The sequence below is a fragment of the Nicotiana tomentosiformis genome, chromosome 10, assembly GCF_000390325.3.
Source record: "Nicotiana tomentosiformis chromosome 10, ASM39032v3, whole genome shotgun sequence".
NCBI lineage: Eukaryota > Viridiplantae > Streptophyta > Magnoliopsida > Solanales > Solanaceae > Nicotiana > Nicotiana tomentosiformis.
In genome coordinates, this window is record NC_090821.1 from 23,084,410 (window position 1) to 23,100,370 (window position 15,961).

At 38.4% G+C, this 15,961-nt stretch overlaps 1 protein-coding gene across 1 annotated transcript in view; it reads left to right on the forward strand.

The window, feature by feature from the left end:
* Positions 1-15,650, forward strand: part of LOC104102727 (uncharacterized) — a 56,094-nt gene extending 40,444 nt beyond the window's left edge. Inside the window, exon 22 of the mRNA XM_070186327.1 lies at positions 15,231-15,650. Coding sequence (XP_070042428.1) covers positions 15,231-15,374 — 144 coding nt within the window. The 3' untranslated portion in view covers positions 15,375-15,650. The remainder of the gene's footprint in view (positions 1-15,230) is intronic.
* Positions 15,651-15,961: the final 311 nt, after the last annotated feature.

A 15,961-nucleotide genomic window follows, 5' to 3' on the forward strand; every position in this document is an offset into this window, starting at 1 on the left:
ACATATTGAGCAAGCAGAAGATGCTATAGCTGACCAACGCATGAGAGTACCGAGGCGGCATGCTCACTATGATATAAACTCAAATTCGGAATACGCAGATAATCAAGTTAGTGAAGAGTATGACTATGATGAAGTTCAGTATCAACATGATATGAGGCCTCTGAGAAGGGCATACAATAATAATCGAGCGAGGTATCAACTTTATGATATTAAGCTTGAATTTCCGGAGTATGATGCAAATCTCAAGGCGATAAATTCATTGACTGGCTTATAACAATTGAGCGTGTTTTCATTATAAAGAATATTCTAATGAGAAGAAGGTCAAGCTCGTTGCTATAAAGCTTAGAGGTTACACATCGCTATGGTGGGAAAACCTCAAAAGGGAGCGAGATCTTGAAGGAAAAAATATGAATTCGCACTTGGGAGAGAATGAAACAAAAATTGTGCAAACAGTTCTTGCAAGAGACATATGAAGAAGATTCTTACTTGAAGTTTCATTCTTTTAAAAAAGGAACTTTATCCGTGGATGAGTACACAAGAGAATTTGAATATCTTAGGCTTAAGAGTGACATTAAAGAAAAATCAGCCCACCTAATTGCTCGATATTTGGCTGGATTAAATAAGCCTATTGCGAATGTGATACGATTGCAGTTCTATTGGACCTTTCGGGATGTTATCAAACTAGCCAAGGACGTAGAGACACAACATAAGGAAGCCAAAGCCACTTTTTCGTCAACTACAATAAAAAAGTCGAACACTTTTGTCACGTCCCAACGTTGGGGAGTGGGATCGACGCTCAACCAAGATTACCCAGTCAAGCAAGCCTACATAGTACCTTAAACTAATACGTAGTAGACCACCAAGAACATAGAAATACACAATGCTGATTTCCATTGCTTAAAGAGTCTCGTTGATATTTGACAAAACGATATAAGTCAATAGTTTTTCGTGGAAGCAAAATGACAAAAACAACACTTTTAAATTTTCCAGTGTTTTCAATAAAGTAAGGCGGCAAAAAGCGATGAGGGTCCGCTTCACTAAGGCGAGAAGCGAGAAGCATAGCGCTCGCCTTTTGATATGAAGCACCAATTAATACAAAAAATAAAATATTAAATTTGCATATATAAATAACTAAAAACTCAATAACAATAGCATATTAATAAATATATCAATTCAAAAATTGAATAAATAGAAAGCAAATAGTTCAATATATATTGCTTATAGAGAGAAATTAATTGTAATTATAGATAGAGGTTAATATGCAATTAATTGTGTACTAAACTGACAAAAATTAAAAGAGAAACAGAAGAAGAAAGAAGAGCAGAAAAGAGCAAAAACAAAGGTGAAAGAAAAGAAAGACGCCGGAAAGAAGAAGAACAAAAAAGACTTATTGCCGGAAAAAGAAAAAGAAAAGAAAGAAGAAAGAAAGAAGAGAGTACTTATTGCCGGAAAAGACGCCGGAAAACAGAGGTTTACTGCCGGAAAAAGAAAAAGGAAAGAAAAAGGAAAGAAAGAAGACCCAGAAAAAAAGCACAAAACAAGAAAGAAAGAAAGAGGGAAGGCTTCTTCCTCGCTCTCTCGCCGCAGTTTAAGCTAACGTGCGCCGACCTCGTCAATGGCAGGAAAGAAGTCACGCGGTCGTCCTAAAAAGCAACAGATCAAGGTTGATGACAAAATACCCAAGCTTAAGAACATCGGAAGTACCTCGTCTGCAGTCATGGAGTCAATCTCAGGGATTTCCAAAACACAGGTAGGAGGTGGAATACTTACCCAGATCCCTTATGTCGGAGCCTCTGCATCTGCAAGCCAACAGCAGAAACGAGCAAATCAGAGCCCTATTCCTATGCAAGTGAATTTGAGAGATAATGTAACACCTCCTTCATCTAGGGGTGTTACTGTTCCATTGGGCAAGGAGCTAGAAGATGGAAATCAAGCTCCAAAATCAGCTGAAGCTACATTGGGGAAGAAGAAGGAAGCTGAGAAGCAGTCACGAGCACACATTACTGTTCCATTGCCGGAAAGTACCAGGGAACCAACTTGGGCTGGGGTCCTTAATGGTAATCGATCAGCTGCTAATGGTATGCCTTTGCACTAATAGAGGAAAGCATCCTCCAGCTGAAATCCATAACTAAGTGGATAAAGCTTGGTGATTCTAACACCAAATATTTCTCAGCTGTCAGGTAGGAAAGAAGTTGTAAAAAAGTTATTGCAGAACTTACTAATGCCTTTGGAGATAGACTCACTGACCAGAAGCAGATCCAACAAGAAATAATTGCCTTCTACAAATCTCTTATGGGATCAAGATTAGATCACTTGCCTGTAGCGAACAGAGAGATAATGAAACTGGGACCTGTCCTCACACACTCCCAGCAGTTGAGCCTGTGTGCTGAGGTCACTGACCAAGAAATATTTGAAGCCCTGTGTGCAATTGGAGATGATAAAGCACCAGATGTTGATGGCTATAATGCACTATTTTTCAAAAGAACTTGGACACTTATCAGACCAGAAGTGTGTCATGCAGTGAAGGATTTCTTTCATTCAAGCAAGCTTCTTAGAGCAATTAATTGCACGGCTATCACCCTGATTCCTAAGGTTTCTCATCCTACAAGTATCAAGGAGTATAGACCTATCGCTTGTTGCACTGTCCTGTACAAATTAATTGCCAAAATTCTTGCAAACAGTTTGCAAAAAGTTATTGCTTCAGTTGTGTCAGACACCCAAGCTGGCTTCATTCCTGGTAGGAAAGTAGCAGATAATGTTCTACTGGCCCATGAGTTTGTCAAAGCTTACTCTAGGAAGAATATTTCTCCAAGATGCCTCATCACAGTGGACATTCAGAAAGCCTATGATACAGTCGATTGGAGGTACTTGCATCAAGTTTTGGAATGTCTGGGATTTCCAGTTCAATTTACCAATTGAATCATAGAGTGTGTGTCAACAGTGAATTATACCATTCTCATCAATGGGGAGACAACTAAGCCATTTGATGCAGCTAGAGGGCTTAGGCAAGGAGATCCTATGTCTCCATTCCTCTTTGCCATAGCAATGGAGTATCTGAGCAGGAACCTAAAGACACTAAAGCATGAGAAAACTTTCCACTATCATCCTATGTGCTCTAGATTGGACCTAATTCATTTGAGCTTTGTTGATGACCTTCTCCTTTTCACAAGAGGAGATACTACATCTGTCGTCCTATTGCATCAAAAGTTCAACACCTTTTCAGAAGCTTCTGGGCTTAAAGCAAATCTAGCCAAAAGCTCAATATATTATGGAGGAGTTAGCAATGAACTGAAGCATGAGATCCACCAAGTTCTAGGGTATAGTCAAGGAGTGTTGCCTTTCAAATATCTGGACATACCTCTTGATACTAAGAAGCTGTCAATATTGCAATGGCAACCTCTCATTGACAAAATTGTGAGCAGAATTTCTTCATGGATATCAAAGAAACTGTCTTATGCAGGCAGAATACAGCTAGTCCAAACAGTAATCTTTGGCATCCATGCCTACTGGGCTCAAATTTTTATTATACCTGCTAAAGTCATCAAAGCAATTGAAGCACATTGTAGAAGCTATATATGGTCTGGGGTGAATACAATAACCAAAAAGTCTTTGGTGGCATGGGATATGATGTGTTCTTCAAGAGCTACTGGAGGATTGAATATGGTTAACTTGGCCATGTGGAACAAAGCTGGTATCACTAAGACCTGCTGGGAGTTGGCTAACAAGAAGGACAAGCTACGGATTAGATGGATCCATAGCTACTATATCAAAGAGCAAGAGTTTATGCATATGGGAGTACCAAAGCAAGCCTGTTGGATGGTTCGAAAGGTGTTTGAGGCAAGGGACAGGTTATACCTTATTAGCAATTTGTCACAAGGCACAGTCATAAAACAGGTGTACCTGCAACTACTAGGTGTATTTCCAAAAGTTCCATGGAAAGGATTGATGTGTCAAAACCAAGCAACACCAAAAGCCATCTTCACCATGTGGCTTCAGGTGCAAGGAAGAATGTTAACAACCGATAAATTGAAGAAATGGGGAATGCAGATAGATGACACTTGCTTTTTCTGTCATCAACAACCAGAGACGCGAGATCATTTGTTTGGTGAATGTGAATATGGTAAATGCCTATGGCACAGACTCATGCATTGGCTGCAAATTCAGTACCCTCCTATAGACTCATGGGCAGCAAATCATCAATGAATAGTTATGAAAACTAAGAGCAGATCTCAGCTCGCAAGAGTACTTAAGCTAGTTTATGCAGAGTATATTCATGCATGCACTGTGGATTGAGAGAAATTCACGGATCTTTGAGAAGCAAACTATTGCATGGGAGGTCCTAGCGAGGAGAGTGGCTTGCATATGCAACTTCAGAGCTGAAGGCTATACGCGAGTGTTGCTCAGCAATTGTAAATATTAGTTACTAGAATGTCTTTAGCAAGGCATAGAAATGTAGAGTGTTTTGTTGGATACTTTCTTTTATATTGTAGAGCAAACTGAGATGGTCTACTTAGATTTGTAAATGTAACATTGGTGATTAATGCAAAAAGTTTAATTACAAAAAAAAACAACAGAAAGTCGAAGAAACGATGCGGCCGTTGCTCACTGTTGACTGCTGAGAGAGGAGGAAATGTTCTGAAGAGAAGAAAACCCCAACTTTTACTTAATTCTCTTCTTTTTTCTTTTTTAAAACGACGCCTCTATCGCTACCTCGCCTCGTCGTCTCGTGGGCGCTACTTCGCCTCATCGGCGCTTTTGTAAAAACGCATCGCAACAGACAAAAAAAGCACATGAGCCTCGCTTCGCGTCGCTACTTGCTATTAGCGACGTAGCTAGCGCTATTTACAACACTGAGTTTTCCATAAATACATGACCCACAAATTTGTCTACGGAGCCTCTAAATTGTCAGGAGTAAAGTAAGGAAGGGCCGGTGACAAGGCCCTCGCTATGCCCAAGATAATATACAAAAGATCAAAATATAACATAAGGGCCCCGGTATAAAGTAGGGCTCACCACAATCCGTTGAAGAGAGGATACACGCTTATCGAGAATCTGTGCTGCCTGCGGAGGTGCGTCCCCGGCAAAAGGGACGTTAGTACATATGGAATAGTACTAGTATGTAAAGCTAAGTACCCTCACATGCAATGAAATGTCAACATAAGGAAATAGGGAGGAACATCAATATAAATGAATATGAGATATTAAAGCATAAGAAAAAAGTATAACATGAGTAAAACTTTCAAATAATCATTAACAATTTTAGTTGGGAGATCGTTAGTTACCAACATAGGAACATATAACCACCATGTACACGTCATGGCGTCCGATTTTTGCTCGATTGGATTAGTCGTCTCACCACAATGCCGTTTGGATCGATGTGACTTTGCTAGCAATACATTCATCCCAATTAGGCTTGTCAAATTTGGCCCAAGCCCAAATGACCTGCCTAACTCGCCCAAGGTTAGGCTGGTTATGGACCCGCCCATTTATTGAACTCACCCAACCCATTTGAAGTTGGGCTGCTTTTTAGCTCAAATTGATCCTTTGTCAAAATATCTTAGAAATAATTCCTTTTTGTTTGATATGTTATATATGACCATAATAAAAGAAAAAAAGTCTTATTTAGTAATTATATAATTCATAAGAAAACAACACATATTAATTAAAGTTTGGTAAGAGTTGGGCAGATTGGGCTATGACCCAAATTTTAGCCCATCTTGACCCAGCCTATCTCAGCCCAAATAACTTTTGGGCGGGTAAATCCTAATTATGGGGCATAATCTCATCATAGTGCGAATGGGCTCATCCCCATTCGTCTTCCTATACCGGCACATGTAGTTTCAGGTATAGATCCTTGCAACTTATATCTTCTCGGTTACATAATAATACTCCCAAAAATATTTTTTTTATAGCAATTCATAAAACCTTTCTTTCCATTCGCACTTTTTGACATACATCAAATTTTTCATTCATGGCGCAAATGGCCACATATCCTCTTCATTCTTTCATTTCTTTCTCATGCCATGGATTTTCGGAAGTCATAGAAATGCCTTTAAAATATTGGAAAGTCATAGCTACAAACATATGAGTACATAAAAGCTTAAACACTTGAAATAAATTTCAAAGATGAGAGCATAATGATGGCAAATGTAACATAAATCGAGTTCATAAGTGTCACGACCCAAACCAATGGGCCGCGACAGGCACCCGGTGCCTTACTCAACCGAGTACCAACATAACGTATCTTTCGTATTATTCTATCATAGGTAAATGAGCCGGAAAGACTGTCGTGAGATAAGTAGAATAAAACATGAGGAAATACTTGACATACTGGCCTATAAGACCAAAATGATCACTCGTACACTGAACATAGTCCGACAAGGCCATACAATCTTTCACGTACATGACATATGTCTACAAGCCTCTAAGAGTAGATAAATACCATAAAGGTCGGGACAGGGCCCCGCCTTACCAATCAATGCATGCCCAAATCATACTAACCAAATAACACTCCGGAGCAAATGGAGCGCACCAACATCTTCCGCTGAGTTAATAGCCTACTTGGAGGACTCTCAACCTGTCTATCGGGACCTGCGGGCATGAAACGCAGCGTCCCCAGGCAAAAGGGACGTCAGTACAAATAATGTACCGAGTATGTAAGGAATGAAAATCAGTAAATAGAAGACATGAGAGAAACATGGAGTAAAAGACTCAACATGTAAGTCTGAATATCTCTGTGAATCATTTCATATGTATAATGTCATGCATATGCGTATAAATGTCATACCATGCATAGGTATATGCGTTCATAACATCATCAAGCCTCTGAGGGCATCCCATCATATCATCTCGGCCACTGTGGGCAAATCATCAACGTATACCTGCTGATCAGGTGGTGGTGCGTATATAACGCCGTAACCTTTTCCCATATCCCATATACGTATAATATACGCGTATATAACGCCATCTGGTCATGGGTCAATGTACATGTATAAATGAATGAAATGCATAAGAAATACGTTAATAAGATTTCTCGGAATGTCATAAGATCAATATGCCTTTCGGATAAACTTTATCAAATACGTATTTTTCTGAGACCCATGAACAGAAGATTTAATAATAATTCATATGGGGAATCAAGAATATAGACACCCCTAGTACTTCTATGAATAGTCATTTATGAAAATTGTGCATATACTCGTTTCGTTTGTATCGTACGGATCATGCCAAAATGAAAGAAGGGATATCCTTAACATACCTGAGCCGATTCTCTTCACAATCCTTCCAACACCCGACAATCGCGACAAAACACATGACGGCAAGATCGGAGTAGGGAAAAATGCGTATGATATTCTTGAGAAAGATTGCATCGTACTCCCTTAGAATTGCAAATTCTCACGTTGCTATAATATTAAGATGTCTTGTATGAATTCTCTGCTGAAGCCTCACCCGTTACTTAGTAGATGCAAAACATCTCCATTTTGTGAATTAAAGAGAAACCTTTTGTATTAGTGGGTGTGGGCCCCACTTATGTATGACTTAGCCACAATAATTTCTCTAATTTTGCCACCTTGCTACATGAGTTAAGACTCATTGTTCAAGACCTCTTTGGCGGCACATTCCCATTACCCACGTGAATTGCCCCCCTAATACTTCTCCAAGATCTCAGTTAAATAATTATCCACAAACTTCTAATTAATTTGTTAACTTCCCACTCAAATCAATAATTAATCAATTATCCACATAATTAAGAATTATCTCAAATTACTTAAAATACTACTCACTTTTAACACACTTTATACATCATACTATCATGGTCATGTCGTACCTTGTATGACACTAGTCCATAAATACCGGGTATTATAGCTTGAACCGTATTTTATCCCAAATTGACAACCTTCAACGAAACTCATTTTCTTTGATTCGCTTACCCTCTCACCTTCATGAATTTACTTATCATTTGCTTGAAATAACATAATACTTATAATCTCAAAATAATCTCATTCCCGAGCTTACGTCGATTAACTTACGACGAAACTTTAACGTACGAAAATGCGGGATATAATATCTCATTTCCGAGCTTTCATCAATTTACTTATGGCGTACTTTCACGTACGAAAACATGGCGTGTAACAATAAGCTTTTGGTAATTCAATCATTTGAGGCAATTCAAAACAAAGGGAATAGAAACTTGAACAAACCATACTTAGAGTTTATAAGGAGTTTATGGAATCCAATTCTACGTCAAGGATTTAGCCAAACATATCTTAATCAAGTTTCCTTAGGGTCCCTACTATGTTTCACTGCTTGTAACACTTCAATCTACATCACAAAAGTTCAATTGAACAAATATTAGTGAGAGTTTCTTCATTTTTATGTCTTTTAGGCATTTTATCAAACACTAGAGGACATTAATCCTTTACCACCTCTAGTAATGGTGTCTCTTCATCATTCGCACCCTTTCCATAACCACATTTATACCATAACTATCCTTGGGTAGTAGGTGACCTCCAACTATACATGCATGATTACCCATCTACACCCAACCCACAACTACATCGAACAACCCCATCTCCCTATTCTTTAGAACACCCAAACTCAAGTTTAGGAGCTTATGGCTTCCAATCACCATCCCATAAGCTTTAATACCCAACCTACCTACAACTACATTATTGAAAATTGCATGAGAGCTTGGGATGAAGCCTTACCGTGATAGAAGAAGACCTTGTAGATTTCTCCCTTCGAATCTCCAAGAATTGAGCAAGGAATTGAAGTGTAGAAGTATTGGAGCTCTCCCTTCTTTCTCTAGGATGTTTCTCTCTCTCAAATGGATAAAAATTCCCCTTCTAAAACTAACCCTTTGGCCTTTTATTAAAATAGAGTCGGGTAGGAAATTTTCCAAAATTACCCATTCGAATTAGATCTTCGGTCACAAAAAGGACCGCATATCGCTTCTGCGGTTCGCAAAATGGTCCTCCAAAATTTCGAAATGTATTGGACGGATATGCGTCGGGTCTGTAGTTCGCATTTTGTTTTGCGGTCCGCACATTGAACCGCAGATTCTCCATTAAAAATTCGCAGGTGGTCTGGCCATTTTCGCGACGGATCCGCGGTTTGCGAACTGTTATGCAGTCTGCATACTACACCGCGGACAGACCCCCAATTCTGGCACCCTTCCGACCCATTCTGCGATGATTCCGCGGTCCAGCGAAGCTGATCCGCGGTCTGCATAGTTGATCGTAGAATCATCCTCTCAAGCTGATTCTTCTGCCCACTTCGCGATGCATTGTGCGGTCCAGAATCCATACTGTGGCGTTCTTTGACTTATCCTACAACCTTCCGAACATCTTAGCTTGTCCTTGGTACGATAATACTTTAAATCCTTGTTAAACTTGTTATGGGGCCTTACAACATTCAACCATGGGGTGCTAGTTTGAGCTCTACAAAGCCACAATCATCTATAACAAAACCAAACATCCAGAAAGTTGAAGGGAAGCCCATGACTTCAGAAGCTAGTTTTAAAAAAGAGATGCGATAAATGTGGAGGACTTGGGCATATACAAGCTGATTGTCCTAACAAAAAGGCATTCACCATCCTTGAAAGAGCAACTAATGAAGAAGATTATCATGAAGAGCTGCATGATGATAACTTGGAAGAAGTAGCTGGATACGGATATGATGGAGCATACCTTATGATTCAACGAGTTCTTCATTCAAATTCTAGCAATAACCATGGTTGCAACACTATTTTCCATACACGTATATCTGAGGGAAAAGTTTGTACGTTCATCATTGATTGGGGAAGTTGTACCAATGTAGTTTCTGAAGAAATGGTTACCAAATTGGGGTTTGAAACGGAGCCATTGCAGAAGCCATACCGCATGAGGTAGCTAGATGAAGGAAGGAAAGTACATGTTTGGCGTGATGTAATGCCTATGGATGCTTGCCACTTACCGCTTGGTAGACCAGGGGAATATGATAGAAAGGCAATTCATGATGGCTTCAAGAACACTTCCTCTTTCGTCAAGGATGCAAAGAAGATCAAACTGCTCTCAATGAACCCTGAAGATTTATGAAGTCAAATCCTAAAGTGAAGGAGACATACATTACAAGAGCTAAGGTAGAAAAGAACACTTGAATGAGGGAGATGAAGTGCTCGTTGTAGTACCTAAGGAAGTGGAATCTATTGCCAAGAAAGAGTCATTAGAAGTCATTGACCCACAACTTGAAGCAATATTGGATGAGTTTAACATCAAATTGATCAAATTCCAGGCGCCCCACTTCCTAATAAAACATCATATCCAATGAATCCAACACAGCAAGAGGAACTTCAACGACAAGTCAAGGAACTATTGGATCGTGGACTAATTAGGGAAAGTCTTGTGTTATACCTGCCTTGCTCATTCCCAAGAAGGATCGATCTTGGCGTATGTGTGTTGATAGTCATGCTATTAACAAGATCACCATCAAGTATAGATTTCCTATTCCTAGGCTTGATGATCTTTTTTATCGATTACATGGGGCCAAAATATTTTCTAAAATAGATTTGAAGAGTGGCTATCACCAAATTCGAATGAAGGAGGGTGATGAATGGAAGACTGTATTCAAGGCTGTCAAGGGGTTGTATGAATGGCTCGTTATGCCATTTGGGCTATCTAATGCTCCTAGCACATTTATGAGACTCATGACCCAAATATTTCAGGAAATTTGTCGCCGTTTATTTTGACGATATACTTATCCATAGGAAGGATGATAAACAACATTTGAAGCACTTGAGAAAGATTTTTGAATTTTTAAGAGAGCACACCCTCATCGCCAACTTGAAGAAGTGCAAGTTCTTTTCTGAGCAAGTCTCTTTTCTCGGTTATATTGTCTCCAATGAGGTAATTCATGCCGACTCAGGAAAGGTTGAAGCTATTGCTAGCTGGCCTATTCCAAAAAGCATAACAGAGATCCGCTACTTTTATGGTATGGTTTTTTCTATCGGCGTTTTATAAAGAATTTTAGCTCTCTTGTTGCTCCTATTACCGAGTGTTTGAAGGAAAACCCATTTAAATAGACGGATGCTGAGCAAAAGAGTTTTGAATTGATTAACACAAAGATGACTTAAGCACCGGTGCTTGCTTTGCCCAACTTTGATGTAATCTTTAAAGTTGAATGTGATGCTTGGGATTGGATCTGTTCTTTGTCAAGGAGGTAGACCTAGTGCTTATTTTAGCGAGAAGCTGAATGATGCAAAGTTAAAGTATTCTACTTATGACAAGGAGTTCTATGCCATTGTCAGAGCTCTTTCTCATTGGGGTCACTATCTTTTAACTCGACAATGTGCTTTATTCTGATCATGAGGCCTTGATGTATGTGAATAGCCAATAGAAATTCAACATTAGACATGCCAAGTGGGTAGAATTTTTGCAAGCCTTTCACTTTGTTATTAAACACAAGGTCGGGAAGGTCAATCAAGTAGCTAATGCATCAAGTCACAAGCCTTATTTTGTTTTTGCCATGCAAAACACTATTGCAGGTTTTGAGCACATAAAGAAATTATATACAACAAATTCGAATTTTAGAGCTATTTGGAGTTAATGCTGGGAGTAGGGGCGGCAAACGGGCGGGTCGGGTCGGTTCGGAAACGAGTAGTGCAAAAACGGATATATTATCCGACCCGATTCACATTTAATACAGATAAAAAATGGGTTAACCGACAGATAATATGGATGTCCATATTATTCATGGCTTCTTGAATATGATCACTTTTGGGAGAATTTCTAGTCTCCCAAACTTGAGAAATCCCCAATTTGAGGCTTTACAAATGTAAAAGTTAAATCCATTAGTTATCTATTGATTATTCATTTTCTAAGTGGATAATATGGTTCTTTTTCATATTTGACTTGTTTTTTAAAAAGTTTATTATTCAACCCATTTTTTAATGGTTAATATGAGTGAATAACTGTTTTCTTTGAACATTTTGCCACCGCTAGCTGGGAGGGTCCTCAACATACGTTTGTGCTTAGGGGTGATTATCTTTATTATGGTAAGCAACTTTGTATTTCACAAGTCCCACGATGGAGGGCTAGCTGGCCACTTTGGGCAAACAAAGTCTCTACGCCTAGTTCAAGAAAACTTCTAGTGACGTAAGATGGTTCGGGGTATCAATAAGCTGGTTGAAAGATGTGAAACTAATATAAAGGCAAAAATGCACAAAAGTAATTCGGTCTTTACACTCCTCTGCCAATTCCTACTCAACCTTAGGAAGTCGTTAGTATGGACTTTGTGTTGGGCCTTCCAAGGACTCAAAGGGGTAAGGATTCCATATTTGTGGTTGTTGATCAATTTTCGAAGATGGCTCACTTTATTCCTGTGATAGGACTTCATATGCAACAAATATTGCTGATCTCTTTTTTGTTAATATTGTGAAATTGCACGGAATTCCCAGAACTATTGCTTCAGATAGGGATTCGAGAATCCTAGGTCGTTTTTGGAGGATTTTATGGGCTAAACTTGGTACTAAGCTAACACCTAGCACTTCTCATCATCCCCAAACTGATTGGCAAACCGAAGTTTAGGTGCTTTGCTTCGTGGGTTAAGAAAGAAGAATCTCAAAGAGTTGGAATCGTTACTTCCTACTACTGAGTTTGCCTTCAACAAGTCAACCAACTGCGCAACGGGAAAGAGTCCATTCGAAGTCGTCTATGGTAAGAATTCTCTTGGACTACTTGATCTTTCCCCTTTGTTTGTTTCTCATTCTTTTAGTGCAGATGCTGCTGATCGAGTGAAGCAACTCAAGAAACTACATGAGATAGTCCGGGCATATATCGCGAAGCAAAATGCTAAATATTAAAAAAAGGTTGATACTCATAGGAAACATATGGTGTTCAAGGAAGGCAACCTGGTTTGGGTTTATTTGAGTAAGGAGAGATTTCCAAACTGCAAGTTTCCGAAATTACAAGAGCGAGCTGATGGACCTTTTAAGGTGTTGCAAAAGATGGGTGATAATGCTTATCGCTTGGAGCTTCCCAATGACTTTGAAGTATCACCTATCTTCAATGTAGCACATCTTGCTCCCTATTTCGATGACTCGAGGATGAGTCCTTTTCAACCAGGGGAGAATGATGAAAATACAAGCTCAAATCGTGATGCTAGAGAAGCACAAGTGGAGATCATATTTTCTACAACAATGGAGGCTTATTGGGCTCACGAAGGTGCCAATGGATTTAGAGAATTGGGGCGCGAATTTAAAGTGCTTACACTAATTAGCCTTAGTCCAATTGAGGCCCAAGAATCTCAAGAAATTGAATAAGTCCAAGAATCCTTTTAGATTAGGATTTCTTTTCCTTAAAGATTATGATTTCTTAATTCTTGTTTTAGCATGATTATATTTATAGTTCTAGTCAGACTTGAGATTGAGTCAAACGAATTGTTAGTTGGTATTCCATTCCTTCTAGAATGGTTTTTTCTATTTAAGTTAGGTAGGTTTTTCTTAACCTTATTCTTATTCTAGTTTAAATAAGATTAGTTTTTCTTAACCTTACCAATTTTACTCATTGTAAGGCCTATTCTAAAGGCTTAATATGCTGAAAATAAACATTGGTGATTAGTTTTTCTAAGCTCTTGCTTCGAAAACGTGATTTCTCTTTTGGTTGACTCTTCTTTCTTTATTTAACGCTTCTTGCAATCTCGCGGGATTGAGGAACGGGTGAGTATGATTTTTTACATCTTACATTCTTCTCACGTGAGTTTGAAGAATGTTTTTGCTAGTTTTGTGAATATCTTTAGCGAGGTGCTTTTGTTTTTCTCTATTCTTTGTGCTTGAGAGGTGCAAAACCTTGAAAGTACATCATCTTGCATATATGTTACCCCCATTCACGTAATATTTAACAAACAAGATCGATTAGGGAAACATTCCGCTATTGAGGTCAAAGCCTTAACTTGCCTCGTCCAAACAAGCTCTACTCTGCGAGAACACCCTTGCCTAGGTATAAATCTGCCAAACTACCTATCTAATCATAAGAGTATTCAACTATGTCAAATAATACTATTGGACTCAATTAAAAAATTTAAATCTTGGGCTAAGTCAAAAGTCAACTCAAAATCAAATCTGAGACCATATGGTCAAACTCCAAAATCAAAGTCAAATCTCGTTGTTCTTTTACCTCATCAATCTAAATCTATGCTTAAATTTCAATCTAAGTCCATTTTAGGATTCAATTTGATATTTTAGTGATTCTTAGTCTTCTCCAAAGTTTCATCAAATTCTATCTCGCATTCATGTTTCTAAGATTAAATTAATGATAGATTCATGGTATACTTAAATTTGGGTTAGAATCACTTACCTCAATCTCCGAAATGAAAATCTTGCTCAAAATCCCCGAAACTCGAGCTTTCAAGTCTCCAAAATGAGTGAGAATGAGTTAAAATTACGAAATGGGGTTTATTTATACAAATTATACAAAACCTAAAAATTCAGAAGTTTGGCATGAGGGGGATGGACATGCGTGTTCCTTAACCCCGATGAAGGGTCATGTGCGATGGAGGTGCGTCGCACCTCCGGTTCCTGTTGCCTGCAATTTTCTACAACTTTCTAGTTTCACTTTGAATTGCCCGAAACTCACTCTCCAGGACCCATCCAGACTATTCCGATAAGTCCAAACTAACTATAGACCTATCCAAGATCTCGAAACATGAAACGAAGCACAAATACTAGATCAAGGGGTAGAGTTGCTACTAAAATTCCTTAAACTTTCAAGTCACATGAAATGGTGTCAAAATGCCCTGAGCCCCTCGGTGTCAAAATCATTCATATTCGTAAGTCCCAAAACATCATACAAACCTATGGGAAGTCTCAAATCTGGGGATGAGGCACTAGAACTCGAAATAAGGGGTTGAGACGTTACAATGTGAAAGTGGGGAGGCATTGGTAGTATCAGATGCTAAATCAATATCCTTTTGTCACCAGAATTGTAAATGTAGAGACTACTAGTGGATTTAATATTTGTCCAAAACGACATTGAAATACTATTAACTAAATTATGTCCTCAGAGTTTCGGTCCTACTTCCAACCAGACAACCCATTGTCTACTCAGCCAACAAGTGGAATGTTCGTTATTATTCACATGAGCATATCTAGAAATTCTTGAACATTTCCATGTTGATATCATCTATTGTTCCTTTTTTTTTTTTTTTTTTTTTGTTTTTTTGTTTTTAAATCTGTTGTTGCTTTCATTATCGTGCAGGCGAGCAGTTCAGATGCCATTAGTGTTGATGTGGCTGTAGTGGACCAGTATTTGACAGAGTCTGCTGCTAAATTGAAAGGCCTTTTTCCAGATTGGACGGATGTGACTGCATTCTCAAGTTTTATGTCCACCTATGTGTTTTAGTTCGCATAACATTTTATGTCTGTCCTTTTTTTATTTCCTTTTTGGGTGTATCATACTACAGCATAGCCTTGTTTTTACTTTTCTTATTTACCTCATTATTCCTTTTAAATAGAAGAAGTAAAGTTTGTTTAGAGCTTGTGAATTCCTAGGTTTCTCTTTCAATAAAAAGCTTATGGCGAAGGACAATTTATTGTAATTTGTGAAGTGTAAAGTTGTAAACTTTTGTATCCATAATATTTTAAGTGCTTAAAGGAAAATTTAGTTTTAAAGGCTGAATATTGCCTTTTCTGCTCAAACCTTATTGGAGGAATTTGTATTGGAACATAAGAGATTAATGATATACAAGCTTTAGGTTGACGAATGAAAATGTATATAGTACCGTGTAAATTGGTATATATATATGTATTTTCTAAGCAAATCCACGAGGCAGTGTGCTAGGGCTAGTTTTTATATATATCTAAAATAAAAAACATAGCGTCATGAGATCTTACAAAATGAATGAAATAAACTTTGACAACCACATATTCCCTATTATCAAAGTTGAGCGAAGAACTCAACAATGATAGTACATGATGCATTCTAAAAAA